At 42.1% G+C, this 21,007-nt stretch overlaps 1 protein-coding gene across 1 annotated transcript in view; it reads right to left on the bottom strand.

Moving 5' to 3' along the window:
- Positions 1-21,007, bottom strand: part of LOC308123951 (protein Dok-7-like) — a gene marked incomplete at both ends in the record, with an annotated part of 34,994 nt that overhangs the window by 10,319 nt on the left and 3,668 nt on the right. Inside the window, 7 exons of the mRNA XM_080486701.1 lie at positions 2,036-2,124; positions 2,925-3,476; positions 3,639-3,687; positions 6,967-7,742; positions 7,884-7,982; positions 13,667-13,786; positions 19,648-19,848. Of these exons, the coding sequence (XP_080342827.1) occupies positions 2,036-2,124; positions 2,925-3,476; positions 3,639-3,687; positions 6,967-7,742; positions 7,884-7,982; positions 13,667-13,786; positions 19,648-19,848 (1,886 nt within the window). The remainder of the gene's footprint in view (positions 1-2,035; positions 2,125-2,924; positions 3,477-3,638; positions 3,688-6,966; positions 7,743-7,883; positions 7,983-13,666; positions 13,787-19,647; positions 19,849-21,007) is intronic.

The following is a 21,007-nucleotide window of genomic DNA, read 5'->3' as shown; positions in this document are numbered from 1 at the left end:
CTGTGCTGTCTCTGTTATGGAAGGGCAAGCATGCCTTTCAGATTGGAGCCTCATAATCTGTGATTCCAGACGGCAACTGTGGTGTGAAAATTGGTGGAAGTGTACAGTCACATTGATTTAAGCCTCGCCGAGGCGCCATTGTCTGCGCGGCCCTCACAAACAGAGATTCCTCAGAGGGAATAATTCTCATTATCAGAAATAAAAATGAATGTGTGATTTTTGAATCTGTGTAACACAAGAGCTCCCTGACTAAAGACAAGATTTATGTTAATTTTTAGCAATTGTTTAATCCTATAAGAGCTGTAAAATAAAAAATACCCATTTATACATTATATTTATAGTCATTAGAGGTAAACAAAGCCCCTCCGTGGCGTCTCCAGCGCTTTGCTTGGGTTTTCGCTGAATGTGATATGGATGATGGATAGATCAAAGTCTGAATCAATAGTTTTCAAAGAGAATGTATTTATACTTCATATGAATGGTATAATTATTACAGAGCATCACAAGCACAAAAAAACCCCTCTTGTATCCTCATTACTTTCCGACTTCGGGAGCCTTTGATAAAACGTGTAACTGGCAATAAGGACCGCTGTGAAACAAAATGTTGCTCAAAATCATCCCTTTGAACTATTTATGATGAGTGGTCGAGGTTTTTAGAGCTTGTTCTACAGAGATTACCCCCAAAAACAGAGTTAGTCAACAGTTGTAAAGGCTTAAAAATGTCTTCCAGAATAGGAGGAAAAAATAAATAAAAATCCCCGCTGTAACAAGAGTAAGTCTGTGAAACAACTGCACTTATTAATGGAATCTGATGAGCTGCAGTGGTGGAGACACAAGAAGTTAATATAACAGGAAGTTATTCAGTTTAGTTTAAGGCAAAGCAAATGGATTTCTATAGCTCCATTCAGATGCAGACTAATTCACAGTGCTTTAGGAGGACATAAATGAATTCCATTAAGTACGGCAATTAGGAATCTTAATCTTCAGCAATTACGACTTTGAAAAACATAAATAGATTAAGAGAGATATAAAAAAGTGGAGAAAAGTGAAAGCTTTTTAGCCACTTCAGCTATTTATCTACTTATACCCGTTGTTTGTTTCCTTGTGATACGAGCAGTTTTAGCAATAACAGCATTTTTTTCCTATAAGCTTCCTTTCTCCCCTTCTTTTACCTTTCTTGTCATTTCCTTTTTTCTTTTATCATTTCTTTTTTTTGTTTTTTCCTTTATTTTGTTTTCTCTCTGTACGATCAATTTTAATCATTTTAGTTCAGCCATTTTTACTGTATTGTATTCTTATTCTTAAAGCAGTTTTTGCGAGTTCATTCATTTTATTTAGTCCAGATTAGACCAATTGTAAAAAATCAGCCAGGTATGCCAATAAAAGAGGTTGCAGAAGATTCCTGCCATGGAAGTTTCATTTCCATGGCAGGAATGTCACTTCCTTGAAATGAAGAACTCTTTGTGAACGTTTCCCAGCCTCCGAGCGGAATCAGCAGCTCCTCAACAACTGAAGCTGGAACCTCAGTGTGTGTTTGAAGTGCTGCCGTTGTTCAGGAGCGACGTGACGCTGCCTGACTTCCTCTCTCTTACGGCTGAGCGCCTGCCTCCGAGAGGCAACGTGTCTCGGCAACAAGCACAACCAAGTAGAAAGCAGAAGGTTATGTCTAACAGACTGCACATACATTAAGTTCAGCGCATTAATGCAGTGAGGTCAGCTCATCATCCAGACAGAGAACATTACAGAGACAGCCCCAAGCCTCCAAATGCTTATATTTCCACTCATATGTGGGATAAATAACTTGACAAACTTAACTTTGGACATGTTTTTTTTTTACTTTTCACTCTAATAAGGATAATAATAAACCTCTAAGTGTTCGTGTTAATTCCTTCCAATCACATTTAATTGTCGTTGCCAGGATAGAAATTTTACATGAAAACTTTGGGTTGGACTCAGAGAATAATGAGTTACACAGTTGGAAATGTGCGAGATGTTGATAGCATAAAGCGGATTAAAGAGTTTGGGACCGGCCTACCTCAGAGTTCCTCTCCGGCACCCGGCTCTCCATGATCTCATATGCAGGATCCACTCTGCGTCTTTCCTCTCTACCATTAAGCCTTTTGTCTGGTAAAAGAGGAAAAAACATCCACGTTTATTTAAAATTTAAAAAAAAAAAGAAAAAAAAAGAAAAGGGGAACATTTCTCTTCATGGTAATAGCTGGGAGAGAAAATAATCCCACATTGTGCTTTTCTCCCATCAATTTAATGAACCAGGGCGGACAAAGAGCTCCATTTGTAAACGCATGAGTTCTTGCAGATCCAGCGGAGAGAATGAAATAACAGCGGACTGATTCATCTTCTCACAAAACCGCAAATTATTACAAAAGGGCAAATGTCGTCCTTCTGGGGGGGGGGGGGGGGGCTGGATTTATCATGAATATTGTGCGAGGGACGGAATCAGAGCCAGCGTGTTAGCAGAGGAAAAAACTCAAAACTCAACACTGCTGCTTTAATGTGGAAAGGCTGTACATTAAAGCCAGACACGATTATTACACACTTTCACACGCGTTCACACACGTGAACTTGAGTGACGTCTCTAACAGCTTCAAGTCTTCTTCTGCAGACCGACGTGCTTGTTTTTAGGCACCTCTGACCATGGAAGTGATTGGAGCACCTGAATTCAATGATAACTGAGAAAATACTTTTGGCAATGTAATATATTTAATGGGTTATGTAAACCCATTAATGTTGTATTTAAAGTTCTTGGTATCACTTTGTAATAACAGTCATTGAGAAGCAAAGTGTATTTTCATTGAGGCAGAAAAAGGAGGAAAAGATCCACTTGAAAAGGACCAGAAGGATGAAAGAGCCCAGAAGTGAAGGTCTGAAGAGTTGAAGAAGGCGCTGCTGAACAGGCGTCTTACCTTCACCCATCAATGTGCGACCGTTCGTCTCGCCATCCTTCTGTGACCCGTCATCATCATCATCATCATCATCTTCTTCTTCTTTGTCTTCTTGGCTTTTCTTCAGATGCGGCAGCGTTGGGAAGGTTAGCAGAGCGTAAAAGTCCCGGTTCATGAAGGTTTTAGCCGGGACCGGCCGCGGCGGAGGGTGGCAGTTCTCTCCCTGACACTTCAGACAGTTCTCATAGATGACGGCTCTTTTGTCGGGCTGGACGTCTTGCGGGGGCAACGCCGGAGCCGCATTGAGCTCATTGCCAAAGCTCATGGACTCGTACGGGTTCACTCCGGCTTTGTTCGGCTCCGTGCTTGGAAAGCCGAGCAGATCTACTAAAAGAAGAGCTAACTTGTCCCTTCCTTTCCTCGGCAGCGCCGACTCCTCTGCCTCTTTCAAGATCTGTGTGCAGCGGAGAGCCCGGGAGCTGGGAAAGGCCCAGGGCTTCTCCAGGAATGTTCTCTTAGTCCTCGTGTTTTCAATGCTGATGGGTCTGCGAGGGGATTTTTCAACAGATACATCTGCTGGATTGAAAACATGATCTTTTGTAGGAAAACCCTTCAACAACTCTGATCGAGATCCCAAAATTAAATCAGAGTATTTATTTTTCTCTCATCGTGCACTCATGCAAAACAGAGAGGACATGCAGTGTGAGAACCAAGGCTTCCGCCGATTGTTCTTACCTGGTATGGCCGGTATCGCTGAAGAACTGGAAGGCGTCTGTGGCGTTCCCTGTTAAATAATACAACAAATGGAAATGTGATGGCGTTATCAGAGTTATAAGAGAAGACAGACCTGGTGTCAAATACATGAAAATGTGGAGACAAGCCTGATTTTATTGCCCACAAAGCTGTTTCTGGCTGCATGCTGTGGATTTGAGCAAACACCGTTCATCCTTCTGTTGACGACAATCAAACGCAGAATTCCACAAAACTTCACAAGTCCCAGTGAAATGCTGAAATGCTGGGCCGGAGCGGATACATTTGTAGACAAATCAGCCGTTCAATTAGCCACCAGGGTGCAGCATAAATGACGATGGCCTCCAAACCTAAGCTATTACTGCAGCAGTAAAGCATTCATCCTTCATCCATATTGAGCCGTGGTGGCCTGCAGCAGGAGTGTCAAGTCTCAGGCCAGCAAGAGGCTCCAATCCAGCCAACAAACCAAGACAATTATACAAATGTCAAAGAAATCATTGATTTTTTTCCCCACAAATTTCAACACCGAGATCCGAGCTGAGATATCGGTGGCGCTGCCATGAAAAGTAGCATTAGCCTCAAAGTCAAGCTGTCAGGGTGAGTTTTTAAAAATACCCATAATGTAACAGCTATAACAGAAGTTTATTGGACATTTCCAAGTATTTTGCACCAGAAGGTTGAATTAAAATCAGCTTTATGTTGAGATTGTAGTCATTGTGAGTCATAATCGTGTGGTTTTTCATTACTCTGCACAACACAACAACAAAACGCCTGTAAAGCTTAAAACTTAAAGTTAAGCTGAGTCAAGAAGAAATTGGGCTGCGTGCGGCCCCTGAGTAAAAAAAAAGTATTTGACACTCCTCGCCTACGGTTTAGAGAACTGAAAACACGAGTTCATATCACTGGACTGGCCAGCGATGAAGGTGAAGGAAGTGAAGAGCACCACTTGTCCCTCAAGCTCATCATCATTACTCGCTGGTGCAGCGCTGAGGTAGTTAACTATAAAGATGGGAAAACAAGTGAGTCACAAAGTAACCTAAACTCCGGTTTCTGAGAGAGATGAATAAAGTTTGACTTTAATGGTTATTAGATGCATAAATGTACTGTTCATGTCTCCCTGGCTTTCATTCTCAGTCTCGCTCCTCTACAACAGCCTTAGAATCCGATACTCAATCACCTTAATCATTATAAAGTGAAACTGCATATAATAGTTTAGTGATCTTTATTTACATGTGTGATACTCACGGTGGATTTTGATATGAGGTAATTATCTTCTTTATTTCAGCCATTTTATTATTGAAAATTGTTGTACTAATAATTCCAAAATTGATCTCATAAAGAAGCTTTGAGTTCAAAATTTTACAGTTTAACATAATTCTTAGGTCAATGTTGCTTTGGGTTTGTTTTTTCATTAAATCATTACACGTACTCCCCCTCATCTCGGCAGTTCAAATTTGATGTTTTCTTTTCACGCGGCTCTTCGACTGCGAGCCGATAAAACACGACAGGGGCGGATTGTGTTGCTCGGGCTGAGGGTGATAAATGCCCTCCCACAGCGTTAATGCCTCCTCCGTCACATTCCCACCCATGACCCGTCTTTAATCTGGCTGACGGTGTACTCGCTGAAAGAAAGCACGGCGCTGCCGTTTCATGCAGGCGCCCGTACAGAAATTGTCAAAAGGGCATTTTGGGATGCTTTACTATGTGCACTACCAGCAGGTGGAGCTCTATGTTTGGAGTAAAAATAACTGAAGTCAAGAGCCCTTCCCTTACAGATGCATCATGTCTGACAGTGTAAAGTCGGCGTCTGCATGAACTCACGTCATTATGCTTCACTCTAAAACATGGTAGAGAACACACAAGGCAACGATGATGAATCAGTGAGATCATTTCTTGCACACTCTAAATGCAGACCGACAAATCTATATACTGTGATTATTATATATATATAAAATCGAACAAATGAAAAGCAATCCCAAAGAAATTGAAATATTTAGCATGAATAATGACAGTTCACCTTTTTAAAAGCTTGATCTTAGAATCTAAGGAAGAGAAATGCTGATAATTTCATGCACTGGCTATTGAACACACTGTGTAAAGTATTAACCTCAAGACGATCAGTTAAGAGTCCTCAGATTTCTTTTTCAGTGTGACTTGGCTCCACGGTAAGTTAATGCCATGAGGAGCGATTCCCAACATTGTAAACCTCGGCGACCCCCAACAGCCTGTACGGCTACAAGAAGAGTTGAAGGAAAAAGTTTCTTTGTTCTGTTCTGGTAGTAGTTTTGTGACTAATTAAATGCCGACTCTGCTATTTTTAAGACATGAAAAAAAAAATAGATATACCATTTATGATCAATGGCTTCGTGTGCTTAAGTCAAAGAACCGACCCAACCAACCTTTAGCACGCCGGTGCAAAAATACAAATGTGCTTATTAACTGTGGGAATGGGACAGATCAGGTGAAGCTTTTCAAACACGAGCAAACGTAACAAAGCAATGCACCAATCCATATTCCTCAAAAGTTTCATTTCTTGGAAAAGTTGCCGCTGTGTTTTGCACATTCATTTAAAACTTATTCAGGATTTAATCTGTCAAAAAGTCTTATTTTCATGAATGAGACCAAACAGTCTGTTGATAAATCAGTCAAGGAAAGAATCATTTGCACACCGAACTCAGATAAACAAAGAGCTATGATGACAAAACCGTCACTGGTAAAGCAACACTCCAGATGTTCATCCTGCTTGTCGGACAAATGAAAGGCCAGTGAGGCTGGAGTTTAATGCTCTGGCAAACGATGACGAAGTACGGCTGAAGACGTAGAACATATCGCAAAACCAAGCCTCTCCTTCCAGATTTGGAATCAACAGATGTCGAGGTGCGACAAGGAAAACACTGCAAATCGGTGTCATCTCGCCGGTTCTAGATCTGCCGTGTTCAGCGGCGGTGTCAAACTGTGTCGGGCAGAGAAATCTTAACTTGTTAGACAGATGGACCGTGGGACTGTTAGTCGCTCTGACACCGAATGCAAAGCGGCCTCACCGTCCGCCAGCACGATACCACAAAGGTCACAATGACAGCGAGATGCAGAACAGATGATACACTGGTGGTAAAGTCTGCGCTCGCAAGCTGCCACTGCACGGCGGCTAGTTATACAAGAGAGCATCTTCACGGGACGGTTCAGAGGAGAACAATGACGAGTCAGCTTTTATAGGAAAAAAAAAAAAAAAAAAAAAAAAAAAACAGATGGCCAATGAGCAGAGAGTTGAGTTTGTTTTGTTGTTGGCAAAAGGGTGTGTGATATTCCTACTTACCTTGAATCCACCGCACACCGAACAGACGGTCACAATGGTTTTGGAGACGGACGTGACTGAGCTGCAGACCTGAAAGGAGTCACTAGAGGGCGCCACCTTGGCTTTCTTACTCTCCTCCGGTGGGTTTTGTACAGATTTGCTGATCGACTGTCTGTCAGGAGCTTCAGAATGACCTTCAGGGGTCGCAGCGCTGCTTTTGTCCCCTTTTGTTGACTCGGTCGTGACGCTTGAAGGAGCAGGAGTGTGTTTAGTGGAGGTGGAGGGTTCATTGTCCTGCAGGAGGCTCCTGGGAGAGTCGTACAGATACCTAAGTGATGTAGGCACCTGGTAGTCATGTCCGTGAACGGTGGGGCAAGTGCAAGGGCTCAGGTCTTGAGCCGAGTGAGGAGGCAAGTGGAAAACGGACCCAAAGTCCTCCCCAGAGGTGATGTCCAGGCTGCCTGTGTAGGAGGAGAAGCTGCCGGAGTACGAGGAATGGCTGCCGGTGGCGATGCCGCTGTCGGACGAACTCTGGCGGCCGATCTCCTGAAGCTGCCGGGGGGGCTTGGCGACGGGGCGGTTTCCAGCTCCCTGCGAGACGGAGAGTTTCTCGACGATGTGCAGCGTCACTTTACTGCAAGCGTGGCCCACGCCTTCAGGTGGGTTAGAGGACGGTTCGGTCCAAATGGCCAGCCGGCTGCCGACGCTGCCGTCTGACTGGCTGGTGTCCGACGTGTCAGAGGAACCGGAGATGCTGCGGTCGTCCCCCCCTGGGCCGGGGCAGTACGTGGATGAGGCTGTCAAACATAATGAGTGAATTGAATGCTTCCATCAATAAACGTCACAATACGATTCTCCTTTTCGACGTAACGAACCATTCAGATGAGGAGGATTTGCGGTTTCCATTTGAAATGAAAGGATATTTGCGGTCTTCTTACCTGAGCTGCTCCCGTGGGAGAGCATGCTGAGGCGCTTCTCCAGCTGCTGGGCCTCGTGGTTCAGCTTCTCCTCCAACATGGCCTGGCTGGCACTCGGGTCTGGGAGGAGAAACATCCATCAGAGCTCTTTTACACACATCTGTGCACTGAAGCGGGAGGCCAAACTGGCACGGATGTGGTTTGTGACAGAAGGAGGGTGTTTCTGCTTTCAAATCACACTTTTGATAAAGAAAAAGAAACAAGTGTAGGTGAAAGTTGACGCATATTTTATACTGTATAAACCTTTTAGTACAATTTGAAAAATTGAGTGGAATATCAATGTAATGAATGGAACTCATAGTTGAACACAAACCCTTGCCCTGATAATACCAAGATGTCGAGAGTACCAAAGTTTTTCCTGACAACTTGCTCCCATGTGTGGCGTGAAGGTAATGAGAATAAATACAGCGTTCGCAGATTCATTCACGCTGTTAATCTCACTTTGTAACGGGCTGTAGTGGGAGACGTTAGTGCACATCCTGTGTAAAACTGCACAAAATCAGACGCTTTGACCTTCAATCACTCCGTAATCAAGCTGCGGCAGTTTGATTTGTAAAAAGGTGAAGTGAAAGAAATCTGTAGTACTGAAGAAATTGTGTGACGTGAATGGGAGTGAAGGGGATTTCCCATGTGAAACTGGCTGAGTGTCAAAACATCAGACGATCTGCATGGAGGCATGAAGCATGTTAAAAAATATCACAAATACTTCCACACATTCAAATGCAGAGATTTTCTGAGAGAATGGACACTCATCAAGAGTGGGGACGTCGATCAAAGATGGACGAGACACCGAAACCAGTAATCAATGAGTATTGTTGCTGAGATAAAAAGAATCAAATGGAGCTGAACCGGCACGGTTGTGAAAACAACTCAAACTCCTGCGGAGTGAAGGGACATTTTAAACCATCATCGCCGTGACATCAAGAGAAACAGTGGCGACCAGCAAAGAGCATCGGCGGCGAGGTGCAAACGAAAAGCTCAACGGCGAAGCGACAAACGTCCTGGCGGACGACGTGCGCAGTTATTGGAGTGTAACCGGGCAGAGGGAAGGGTCATGCGGGGGAACACCTTGCAGTATTTTCGCAGCACTACTGGGTTTATTATTAGCGCTCCCACGTGGCTCTGTTGGTACACGCTCTGCTGCTGGCAGCTCAAAGATTCCTGGTGCTGTTGCAAGGATCTAATGTACCGCCGACCACCAAGGTCGGCTCGCAAACTGCATCCATTTGTTTTTGTTTTTTCTCTACTCTATCCAACAGTAATGTGGTAAATGCAGCATTTCTGATTTCAGTCGTTTAACTTATTATTACTGTTGTATCTATTGCAGAAGAGCCACTTCCTCTCTTGTGCCTCTGAAACCCTTTGAGACGTATATGACATTTGATCACATGTGTGACATTCGTGTACGGCATAACCCTAACCCTAAGTCCACGCCATATAAACATCAGAACAAACAACACACAATGCATCTGAAAAATCAAATGTAGGAAAACAAACCTGATAGTTTCATTTCAGGATCAGTTTTAATTTTAACATTTAAATGTGTGAGACAATACCTCACCAGAAGGCATCATTGAACCTGGTTTGATGTTGAGATTCAAGTTACTGTCAGTAGGGACTGTTTGTTGTGACAATATAGACATTTTCATTATAGAAACTGCGTCACAATAAAGAAAACGTTTAAAGTTTAAAGTTAAAGGTCATTGTGGCACTATGTTACCCTCTCGATGTGAGATTGGGATGCATGTGGCCAAAGAACTCAAATGTGTTTGAGACTCCTGGTCTACATTGAGGGCTTTGTATTAAATGCTACTTACACATTACACAAGGAAACTCACAACGGAAATGATTATGCATTTATTGGTTTGTATGTCTTATTTTTTTCTTATTTATTTGTCACATACAATGATAACAACCACAGTCACCAACATGTAGTGAAATGACTAGATTCTTTCATTTTTCACGCCAAAATGTTCCGCTTTTAATCCCCTATCCTCTGATTTGTGACGTGATGCAGTGACGTCATTACCCTGGTTAGCGGTTGGGCGTCAATGTCAGGGGGAAGGTCAAATTGTAAAATGTGTGTCCATCAGTGTCAAACAGGGATAACATGAAGTAATTCAAACCACCATGACAAGTGATGGAAGGAGTGATGTGGTAGATCAAATAACCTTGTAATCTATTGGTTTCCATGGTGACAAATGTGGCGTTGGCGAAGGAATGCGCTCTACCAAGTGGCCATTCTAGTTGGGAGTACGCATTTATGTATGCACACTGCGTTGAGTGACTGCAGCATATACTGTATTAGGATTCAGTTCCGTGTCTCGTTTGTGTTTCTTGTGTCAGTCGCTCCAGTAAAGTTCCGCCCTCACTTCTAACTTGCTGTTTTTACGTGTTAAATATGAGAGTTCTGGGTTGTGTTTAGAATGATTTAAAGAGTTAAAACTGCGCGAGTGCATACCGCTTCCACTTGACTCTTCTCTTTAAGATCATCACAACACTTTCATACATTTTGTGAATCTAATAGACATATTGCCAACCCTCTGAGACGTGAAGCGGCATCACGCCACTTCCCATACTAAGGCCTGATTAAAATTCAGCACATTAAAGATCATATCATCCATTTAGAGACCAGCGTCCAATTAAAGTGCATCACGAGCTGCATAAATCCACGCGAGACTTGGCGACAGCTCTAATGTCAGAAGCACCTGGCAAAGTTGATTCACTGGGATCAGTAATAGAAGCTGCAAGACCCGAGAGATCGGTGAAACCCACTACCTTATTACAAGCCGAGTATCAGAGCCATACTGCGGATTTGTGAAAACATGAATGCTGCAAACATTGTTTGGATAAAGCGATCCTTAAAGGGATGTAACAGAAAAGAAATAATGAGAATTTCGATTTACTAAGGTTTTGTAAAAAAGACATTTAATGTATTGAAAAATCTAAACTTATGTTCGGTGTCACAATAAAGAAAAACTAAAATCTTTGGACATGATCTCTATTTGATTATTGCTGGCACTTTGTCAGTGACGCTTGAAGAGGAATGTGTCTTATGTCATGCCTGTTGGACGGACAGCCGCCTCGGCCAATGAGAGGCGGCGATATATTTGCAGCGCGCACTAAGCTCCATGAAGGTCGACTCCCATTTGACCCAATTTAGACTTTATAGCTGCAGAACCTGGCAAAGATGGCAGAGAGTTGTAAACAAGTTTGAACCATGTCGCCGCTACATTTTCCTCACATCGAGAGCGGCAATGTAAGGAATGAACGCATCACTCACACACACTGAACGTCTTTCCAAGCTCACAATGACAGTGAAACTATCTGTGGCTCCAACGTCCCACTATCTTTAGAGTTATCCCTGTATGTGCTTTACTTCTTCTTGATTTTACGTTGGCAAAATCCAAACATTCACAAACGTTCCCCCGGACTGAACTGGAAACTTATCAGACTGCGGGGAAGCGAAAGACAGAGAGAAGTGCAAACAGCACAGCCCACGGAGGTGACAAACGGATAAATGAGCTGAGGAACAGAACGGCTATTTACAAGAATAGCGACCAACGGCGAGGCGAGGCGGTCTGGAGAGGAGCTGTGCAGGACGAGGACAACGGGGTGAAACGAGTGAGAACGCGAGACACACTTCAGTACTGCGCAGCGCAATAAGACGGAGTAAAAACATGATTCTTTTTAAAAAGGAGGGTGTGGGGGGAGAGTGGAGGACTGGGTGACCGGGACCGATGAGGAGGAGGAGGGAGGCGACAGTGGAATCCTGTGGATGAGGTTACACACATGCCCGGAGTGATTAGGAGGCTTTGGCCGCTCTGCTTGTGTGAACTATGACTTTGACCCCTCCCTCCCCCTCCGACACCCTTCACTGCTATTTATTCTACTACGCACTGCAATAATAGGAATATGAGCTCAACCTGCGATCGGGCGGCGAGATGTGTGAAAACCAGAATATCCACGAGCCCCTTCAGCTGCCCGCTCTACATTTCCTGTTAAGTTGCATACTGGGTGTTACATTTTTTTAATTTTTTTACATAACTGCTTGTGTGGAAAATCAGAAGGTGTCCAAGTGGACAGCATGGGAACAGATAATGTTTAGCGGCTTTAATAATACAAGAGTCCAAATGTGTTAATAAATAACCATTTTTACAGGAACAAGACAATCCTTTAAGGTTTTCTGTCTCCAGGATGAACTCGCAGCTCCATCAGAATGAGCAATTTCTTTGGCAAAGTTCATATCAAACAGCGTCGGCTGACATTTCAATGAGAACATACAAGTTGGTTTTTTTTTTTACATAACGTTTTGCAGCTCATATTAAATCTAAACCTGAGGTGTGAAACACATTTTACTTCAGGAGCCACACAGAAAATAATTTCATTTCGAGTGGGCCGGACCAGTAAAATAGTGCCTTAAATTTAAATTCTTTTAAATAATTCTATTTTGCAACTTTTCAAGGAAAACGGACAGTACAACAATAACGCCCCGGCTCAGACATGCAACATGATATTAAAGATGAGAAGACTAACATACCCGAATCCATGAATGAATAACTAAATAGACAAAAAAAAGCTAGACGCCTAATGTTAAATCCCAGGTGGACAAGGAAGGGGCCCCAAAACGTTCCAGTTGATCTTGTCCATTTGTATGTCTGAAATGATATCGCCCATCAAATAATGCCACAATGACTTTTAAATTTAAACTTTAAAGATTTTCTTTGATGTATCCAAAATGAACTGTTTTCACAATTTCTACCCAAAATTATTACAATCTCAACATAAAGTCAATTACATTGAAATGTTGAAAAAACTTATATTGTATATTGTATACTCTGCACCACAACAAAGAAATACTTCAAAGTTTCATTTTAAAGGTTATTATGACGCTATGTCACCGTTTCGGCCCACTCAAGATGAAATTGTTCTATATGTGGAAAGTAAACTAAAATGAGTTCCCCCCCCGGATCTAAAGGGTTGATAGTGAACATCAATATAGAAGAGTTTCCATCAACAAATAGTAGCATGAAAACAGGGAGTCAGTGGAAGTATCGTAGTAATCCACCGTATTACCTCTAAAGCTTATCATACAAGTGTATTTAGCATCTTTGACACTCTGAAATCTTGCCACACAACCTTGCTGTAATTATAGCTTAAGAATGACCTAATGGCTATTTGGATCCGGACCAATCCTCCCGCTTACACACCGGTGGCACTACTCCCTCAACTATACATAGACTACAATTGAATTTGTAGCCATAATGAGCTTCGGTGCAATAGTTCTGCCGTTCTTGTTGTTTAAGGTGAGCCAGTGCCACATTCATCCCAGCATGCTTAAGTCAGGCATTACGGGCGTTTTCCTGAAGTTATAAACTGCCCCAGAGGATTATTCAATTACATCAAAACGGCTGTCAGTCATGATTTGGTCGGATCACAGCACAAACCATCCAGTGAGAGAGATCCTGTGGCTCATTCTGCCAAAAATGGTTGGATTCCAGGAAGGCGGCGGCGCCTCGGAGTTCAAACGAATCCCGGCAGGCGGCAGAGGGGGGTCAAGCAGGGTTTGTTACAAACACGACAAAGTGTTGGCTCAAGCGTTTAAACATTTTCTATGAGACATTAGATTCTTACAGTGGTAACGTCTCCTTAACCTTAATAGTTTTTATTTTAACTCTCGCCGCCTGTGTAACCCCGCCACTGTCCTTCCCAGCGATGCAACGTGAAACATCCCTGCTACTGACCTGGCAGGACGGGCCGCAGTCCAAAAGGGCCTCTGGTGGGGGACATGCCTCTGACGACGCAGTCGAACAGAAAGCTGATCTGCTCGCTCTCGGCAGACGCCAGCAGAAAAACGCCGGCCCCTGTGGAAAGCAGTATTCATTAGTGTGACATTACAGCCGTGGCGCGGCGTTTCTACAACCAGGCGAAATGCACCGCAATGACAACATTTTCATTTCAGAGTTATGATCACAAGATCAGCTGGGAATGAGCTGAAATTCTCAAGTCGCACCAACGAAAGTAACAATCTGCCACAGCTGCTGCTGCTCATGACATGCATGGAGGAGCTTGTTTTTAATTAAATAATGAAATGCGTTTCATTCAGTTCATTATTATTGACTTTGTTTTCGTGTGATTTATGTTTTGACTGCGATTTAAACTTGCCAAAGTTACACAACTCATCACCAGACGTCTGAATTTGTCTGCACGCACACGATGCTATAAGCTCATGAAGGTGCATTGAAGTGAAGCTTGAAGTTAACATCAGTGCGACATGACGTCACATTGTCAGTACATCATCCAATGAGCCATAGCCACTAATGATGAACGCAGTTATCAACTAAACTAGAAAATATCCACCCCGACGCTGATCATTTTTAATTTTCAATTTTAAAGCCTCATCAACTGGGATTGAATTGTGGATATCATATAGGTGTGTGTGATATTGTGTATATGGGTGTGTTTGTCTTTATAGATTGTGGATATGATATAACAATTCTTCCATTTTTGTTTATTCCTCCTCGTAATAAAACCAAGCATATGAAATAAAACATTTCATTCTGTCACTTTGCTTTAACTAGAGAGAAATACTGATGTTGAAGCGCATGCACTTGTGATGTGACGACAATACTGGAAAAGAAAAGACACACAAAGAGAAACTCTTCGGCCAACAGAAACGTGTGGAAGCGGCCTGATTCCTGTTGAGACACTTTGACTGAAGGTTAGAATTGTTATTATCAGTGTGCCGCTACAAAAGACTTCAGAATCTCTTTGGCTGGATCTTACATCACATTTTAAACGTGCGACACGATAATTCAGTTTGTGTTGAAGCTGCGGATGACCTCTCTCACTTTGTCATTTGCCAACGACTTCAGGAGCAGCACGTACGGTCAACTGAACACAAACTGATTATTGACTTCCTGTAATGTTCTGTACCGACGTACAAATGGATGTTATCCAAGCACCTCAAAGAAAAACACATTTCCTATTAAATATAATGGAAGGGAAACAAGCAGTGAAGCGATAAATGTAGTTAAAAGTGGAGCGACACACCAGAAAACAAAACGTAACATGGACGCTTGGTCTAAGAGCGTCCTGGCCGCTGTTAAGCGTCACTCCTCCTCAGGTCGTCCGTCACATCAAGGAGGACATGACGATGACGAGGGTCAAAGGTCGTGACCTTCTGACGTACATGTGACTGATCACTACGACGTGCTAACAAAACGGGGTCGCGCTGCCCGAGACCACCCACAACAGCACATGCCCAACACCGCCCCGGCTTTGAGGGGGTCAAAGGTCAGCAGCTACGTCCACACCAGGTGGAGCAGGGGACAATAATGCTCATATGAATACATTTATTCTTTTTCTTTGTATGTAGATGTACACGTCATAACAGGAGAATAAACATCGGGTGTGCGGCCAAAAGAGCAAAAACACCGCGCACGCACGCACACACACACACACAGACACACACACACACACACACACACACACACACACACACACACACCACGCACGCACGCACGCATGCACGCACGCACACACTAAACAAAGAACAGGTGGCAGAGCTTGTTTAGTTTTACTTCACTCTGTGGAGGAACAAAAACAGCTCAAGTGGGCCCTCCTGCTCTCTGCTCCAAGACGTGACGAAACAACCCGACTTATTCAAATCAGCGAAGTGGGAAGCAGAAAATAACTCAAAGCTTCACAAGCACCGAACGCCAGGGCGGCTTTTTTTTTTTTTAATAGAACAACAAATGGCCCTGTGTTGGCAAACCGCACCTTTTCTCTTGTTAATAAAAGGTAAAGATGAGTTTAGATTTCTTTCTCAGTTCTGAAAACTGCAGCTCAAAAAGTCGGCGTAACCTTCTCTCGGAGATGATTCACAACCGCTTTGAGTCATCGCCTTTTAAACGCCAGTTCCTCCGGAGACGATCTGAGTCTTCGGCTGGTAAATTCACCAACGGGTCACGAATTGAATCTGTTCAAGTGTCTGCTGCAGAGCCGTTAACTTCGTGGCTTGAAACTCCACAGATGGAAAAATTCAAACGGTTATACAATAAAAATATAAATAAAATGTGATAAAATGTTCGATTTACCATCAGATGATACAATAGAAATCTTCTTTTTCCTTACAATTTAGTACCCCGATTTAGGTTTATAATGCATAAAGTGAAATATTTTAAGCCTGTTTTTTTGGGGGGGTTTTTAAGTTTAGCTCCTAAATCATTGTCTAGAAAAAATAGATAATATTTTCTTTATCAAGCGGAGGATAAACTTCAGAAAAAGTAACGAGTCAATTAGCTTTTCACACACTTTCATCTGAGTCATTAAAACAATTACTTGAATTATGTAGGAAAGTTATAAATAGTAGATCAACCAAGAATAATTATTTCTAATAGCAATGGATTGCATTTTTCTCAATAATACGATGAGAAAAGATCAAAATATCGCTCGGTGCTTATTTCCACTGTGTTGCTTTGTTACAGTGCAAAAACAAAGACCTCAGACCCATAAGAACTTTTTAATTGATGAACTGCTTATATAAGTAATTATCTGCCTTTGATCTCATCTTAGCTGTAAGACAAGGTTTTATATTTAATCCGATTTTTCTTACAATCTTAGAATTTATCTACCTCGAGTGCTGCAACATGATGATTCCTCACTGGAATTAATAAAAGAGACTCTCCAGGTCCAGTTTGACTCATCCTGTCTCCACTATTTGGCTTTATTTCATGTCTATTTGTTTCTTTTATACACACCTAGGGACCGGGACGCATTAAGTATTCTTCTCACTTTCTTTTCTAATGAAGAACAAACCAAAAATAGAGGAGAGCTTCAGCACTCCTCTCTCTGAACTGGGCAGAAGGGTCACGACAGGAATGTGTGCACACTTCAACACACAGAAAACACCTTCAATGTGACTGGGGAAATAAATAAATAAATAAAAAATCTGAGCGTCCTCCTGTTGAGTCCGATGCAGTGCTGTCGGTTTAGAGAAGTTTAAAAAAAAATAAAATAAAAAAGTGCTGCGTTACGTTGTCCGACATCATGTTTCCAGTCCAGTCATGGTGTTCCTGTAATGCTCTGATGTCTCTCGCCCTCCTGCTGTCTCTCACTTCCAGGTGTCGACATGCAGTCCTCCGCGCTCTGACGGCGTCTGTTCCGATAAGTAAACTGGTTTACCTCGTTGTCGTTGTTTGAACACTCAGTCCTGTGAGTAATTTAAACTGGTCACATAATGTACACGTGTCATCGATTGAAACCAAGTCCAGCAGATTTACAACATGAAGCTCACAGGTTGGTAACCTGCTGGTCTGATGGCTGCTTCTCTTTAAACTCCAGTTCTTAGTTCTTTTCTTTGTCTGTGGTGTCCAGATTTGGAGCTCGAGTGCATGCACCGAGCACTTTGTCCTCTTCCAATCTGAGCAGATCAATGTTCGGGCATCTGGGTGGATCATTAAATCTTTATTTAAAGATCTTTGAAATCAGTCAAGCCAACATATTTGTTTGTACTTTTGAAGTCCACTTTTAGCTCCTGTTTCGACGATGTTAGTCGAGTGAAAATGGTCAACTCTTGTCGCATTTTGGGCGTCTGTTTACATGACAAGGGTGCACGGAGTCACAGAAAACTTTTTGAAAATGGCTCCTTAAGGTGGAACTTTTTTGGAAAATGTTCCGACTTCATCTCCATGGAAACGGGGGAAAAACCACTTTTCTGATACGCTGCTCACACTCGGTGTGTTTTCAATACAAAAACAACCAACAGTGTCAACTAGTGGCCCAACATGAAAACGACACTGTTGGATAAACGGCACCTTAACCAGGCTGATGCAGTAAAACTTCTTTTTGTAGGTGTCACGCACATAGTTGAGTGTTGTGACTCGTGTTCAGTGGTTTGAATCCTATTGCTGACTGTGGGTCACTGAGCAACGTGACCTCAAACCGCTAACAACTGGAAATGCAAAGGAATCCATAAAGTATCTTAACATAATCAACAAATAGTAATAATAATAACCTCACTCGAAAGGTCAATTCGGGTGAGTTTTAAAGAGATGTATGATAGCGAAGGCATGGCCTCGCTCTCGAGCTGCGGTGGTTTTGAGAATCCCTATGACTTAAATTACTTTAAAGTGGTTTGAAGCAGTGAAACGATCGATCAAGCGTCAAAATCAAGAAAAAGACGTCTGACAAATCCACATCGAGTCGCAGCCGTCTCCTAATTTATGATCTCTTCCTTGTCGTCATTGATCGCCGTGAAGTAGAAATACGGCTTAAACCTGAGGCCAAAGACCGTCCGGCTTCATTTCACTGAAACCGAATGGATTACATATGGTGTTTCATCTGAATTGAAAGCCAGCACAAAAAAAAAAAAAAAAAGAAAAACTATATTTCCACACAAAAAAACAACAAAAAGACAAAACATCTGTTGAGTCTCAGGTTATTAGCTGCTCTATAAAAGTTACTATCACAGGCCTTTTGGATCTGAAGCATAAGATTTACGGACACACCCACATGACATCTGCAGCTGGAGACAATCGGCCCCTTCTGGCAACAAAAACACACTTTTGTTGGGGAGTTTTTTTTCCCCCCCATTTGTGTTTCATACAACTCCATTGAGCATCTTTTTTTTCTGCCTGAGGGAAGCCAGATGTACGAGCAGAGAGAAAAAAGACGGATGTTCTCCCTGTTGCGAGGCTCCGAGAAGCCAGAGAGTCACAACAGGTTAAGGCGAAACTAACAAGGTAAAGAACTGGAAGTCACATTAATGACATAAATCAGGAAATCATAAGTTTGAAACCTGAAGCAACACTGTTCATCTGTTTGAGCAAAATACGGCAAAAAAACAACTTAATCATAACACTTTCAATTAAGCAGTAGTTTCCAACCTGGGGTGTGAACACCTTTGTTAAGTAGATAATCCAAAGAGGAAACCATAAAAGTGCTTATTGTCTTACACCCTGCCGTGTCGCTTCACTGTATTACACCGTATAGGCAACTCATTTTCCCAAAGGGTCACGTGAAACATTAGCAGTACTATTGAGGACATGTTACTAGTAATGACAGTAAATTTCATTTGAATCTAAATTTCCCACCGACATCCTGAGAGCCGCTCAGGCGGCGCTGAAGGGCCACATGTGACCCGTGAACCTCATGACGCCCAGAGCGGATGTACTTTCGCAAACCAGAACTTGCAGAGAGCGTCTGTGCCGCTGCTCCAAGGCATGTTTTTGGTCCGTCCTTCACATAACGTTGAGTGAAAGCATCAGATGAATCACCTAAAAATCACAGCCTTATTATTCAGCCTGTCTGAGAGAGTCAAGCAGAAAATGTGGCTTGTATCACAATTTAATGAGCCATTAGCCTCTAATGATGCAAGGCAGTGTTACATAAGAGATATTACCGTTATGAGCTGATGAGGACGTGTTAAGTGTGTTAAATGAAGCTCAATTATCTTTTTTTTTTGCTGTTAAAACAAGCTTTTTTATTCTGTTTTCGCATATTTTGTCGCTTTAACGCTGCAATTCTAATTTTCTTCTGCGGTTTCTCGCTCGTTTTGTCAAGCACCTACTACTTCTGTATGAATAAGCGTCACTAAGTGTCCTTTGCGTCGGTCGTTCAGACCAAACGTGCAGACTAACAACCAATTATTCCAACACTGAGGTAAAAGAAATAAATAAACATCTGCCACCCCATGATAATATTTGAAGCGCAATTTACTCACAGTAACCACATCTTGTGCCTCCCTCGAACACGAAGCCGTTGGGTACGGGTCCATATCTGCGCAGGTCAGGGAGGCTCCAGTGGCCGATGATGGCAGGAGGGACGTCCCGAGCGAGAGCCAACAGGTTGTTGCACAGATGAAGAGTGGCAGGTCCGCTCTCCAACTTGGTCCCGGGTAAGACGCCCACAGCAAATCTGTGAACTGAACACAGAGAAGTATGATCCCAAAACGTAAAAACGTCTAATATTACATTATGGGGCCGGCAAAAATATGTTTCCCCTAATAGTGTAATAATTTTATTACATCATAAAGTGAGTCAGTGATTTATGGTTTGGACTTCAATTTGAATAACACCGAAAGTGAAAGAATAAGTTCTAAACGTTTGGACTATTTCTTTATACTTATATCTATATACAGTTTATAGTATTTATGTATGACTGCTGCTGTCCAAGTCATTTATAGTCTTCTGTTGTCTATAACCTGTAATCTATTTCTCCAATCAACAGTATGAAATAATGTATAACATTAAACATATTAAGATCAAATTAGAATAGCACTTTGGGTTTTACGATTTACTTTTTTTTATTACATTTCGGGCTCAGCACTTTTATTTCATTATCAACTAGTTATTAAATTTCAGGTTTTATTATGTTGTATTATATAACATTTTGGGTCGTTGTTACATTATGGGCTTTAACACGCCAATTTCATCCAGTTAAGTAGACGAAAGTTTATTTCTACACTGTATCTCGTTCATTTAATGCTTTTTGCCACATTCTGCACTTTGCCTTTTTCCTGTATCAGTTGACTTGTAATGACATCTCATGCCCATTGACACTGAAGTGAACCATGAAAGTGAGAAATAATTTTTTTTTTTCCAAATGAATGAACCTTCTGAGCTCAGGACCTTAGTCTAGACAAATCAAATATTCACATTGTGGTAATTCACCTCATTTAGCCTAATCTGGTCTACTTTCCTTATAAACATATCAAGTATGAACTCTTGTTTTTTTTAATTAGTGCATTTCTGGAACTAAAAAGTTTATTCTATGAACTGAGAAAAGTCCTGCTTTACTTTATTCTAGTTTAATGTTTACTAGAAGAATGTGCTTTGTTATTTTCCAAGAAAATTTAAGTGATTAGTATTGTGAAAAGTTTTTGAGAAAAGCAATTTTTTACTTTTATTTGAGGAACTTTTATACGAACGTACTTTTACCTGAAATCGAAGATGATTAAAGCGACACAACGGCACCTGTATGGATGAATTAGTCGCTTTCAGATGCAGCGGTTAGTACTTTGGCCATTACAGCGAGACGATGCAGGTTCAAAAACCGGCCGGGTCATTCTGTGTAAAATTCTC

This window comes from Lipophrys pholis (assembly GCF_963383615.2).
Source record: "Lipophrys pholis genome assembly, chromosome: 18".
NCBI lineage: Eukaryota > Metazoa > Chordata > Actinopteri > Blenniiformes > Blenniidae > Lipophrys > Lipophrys pholis.
Note: the sequence above shows the minus strand (reverse complement) of the source record. Positions and strands in the feature narration are given on the sequence as shown.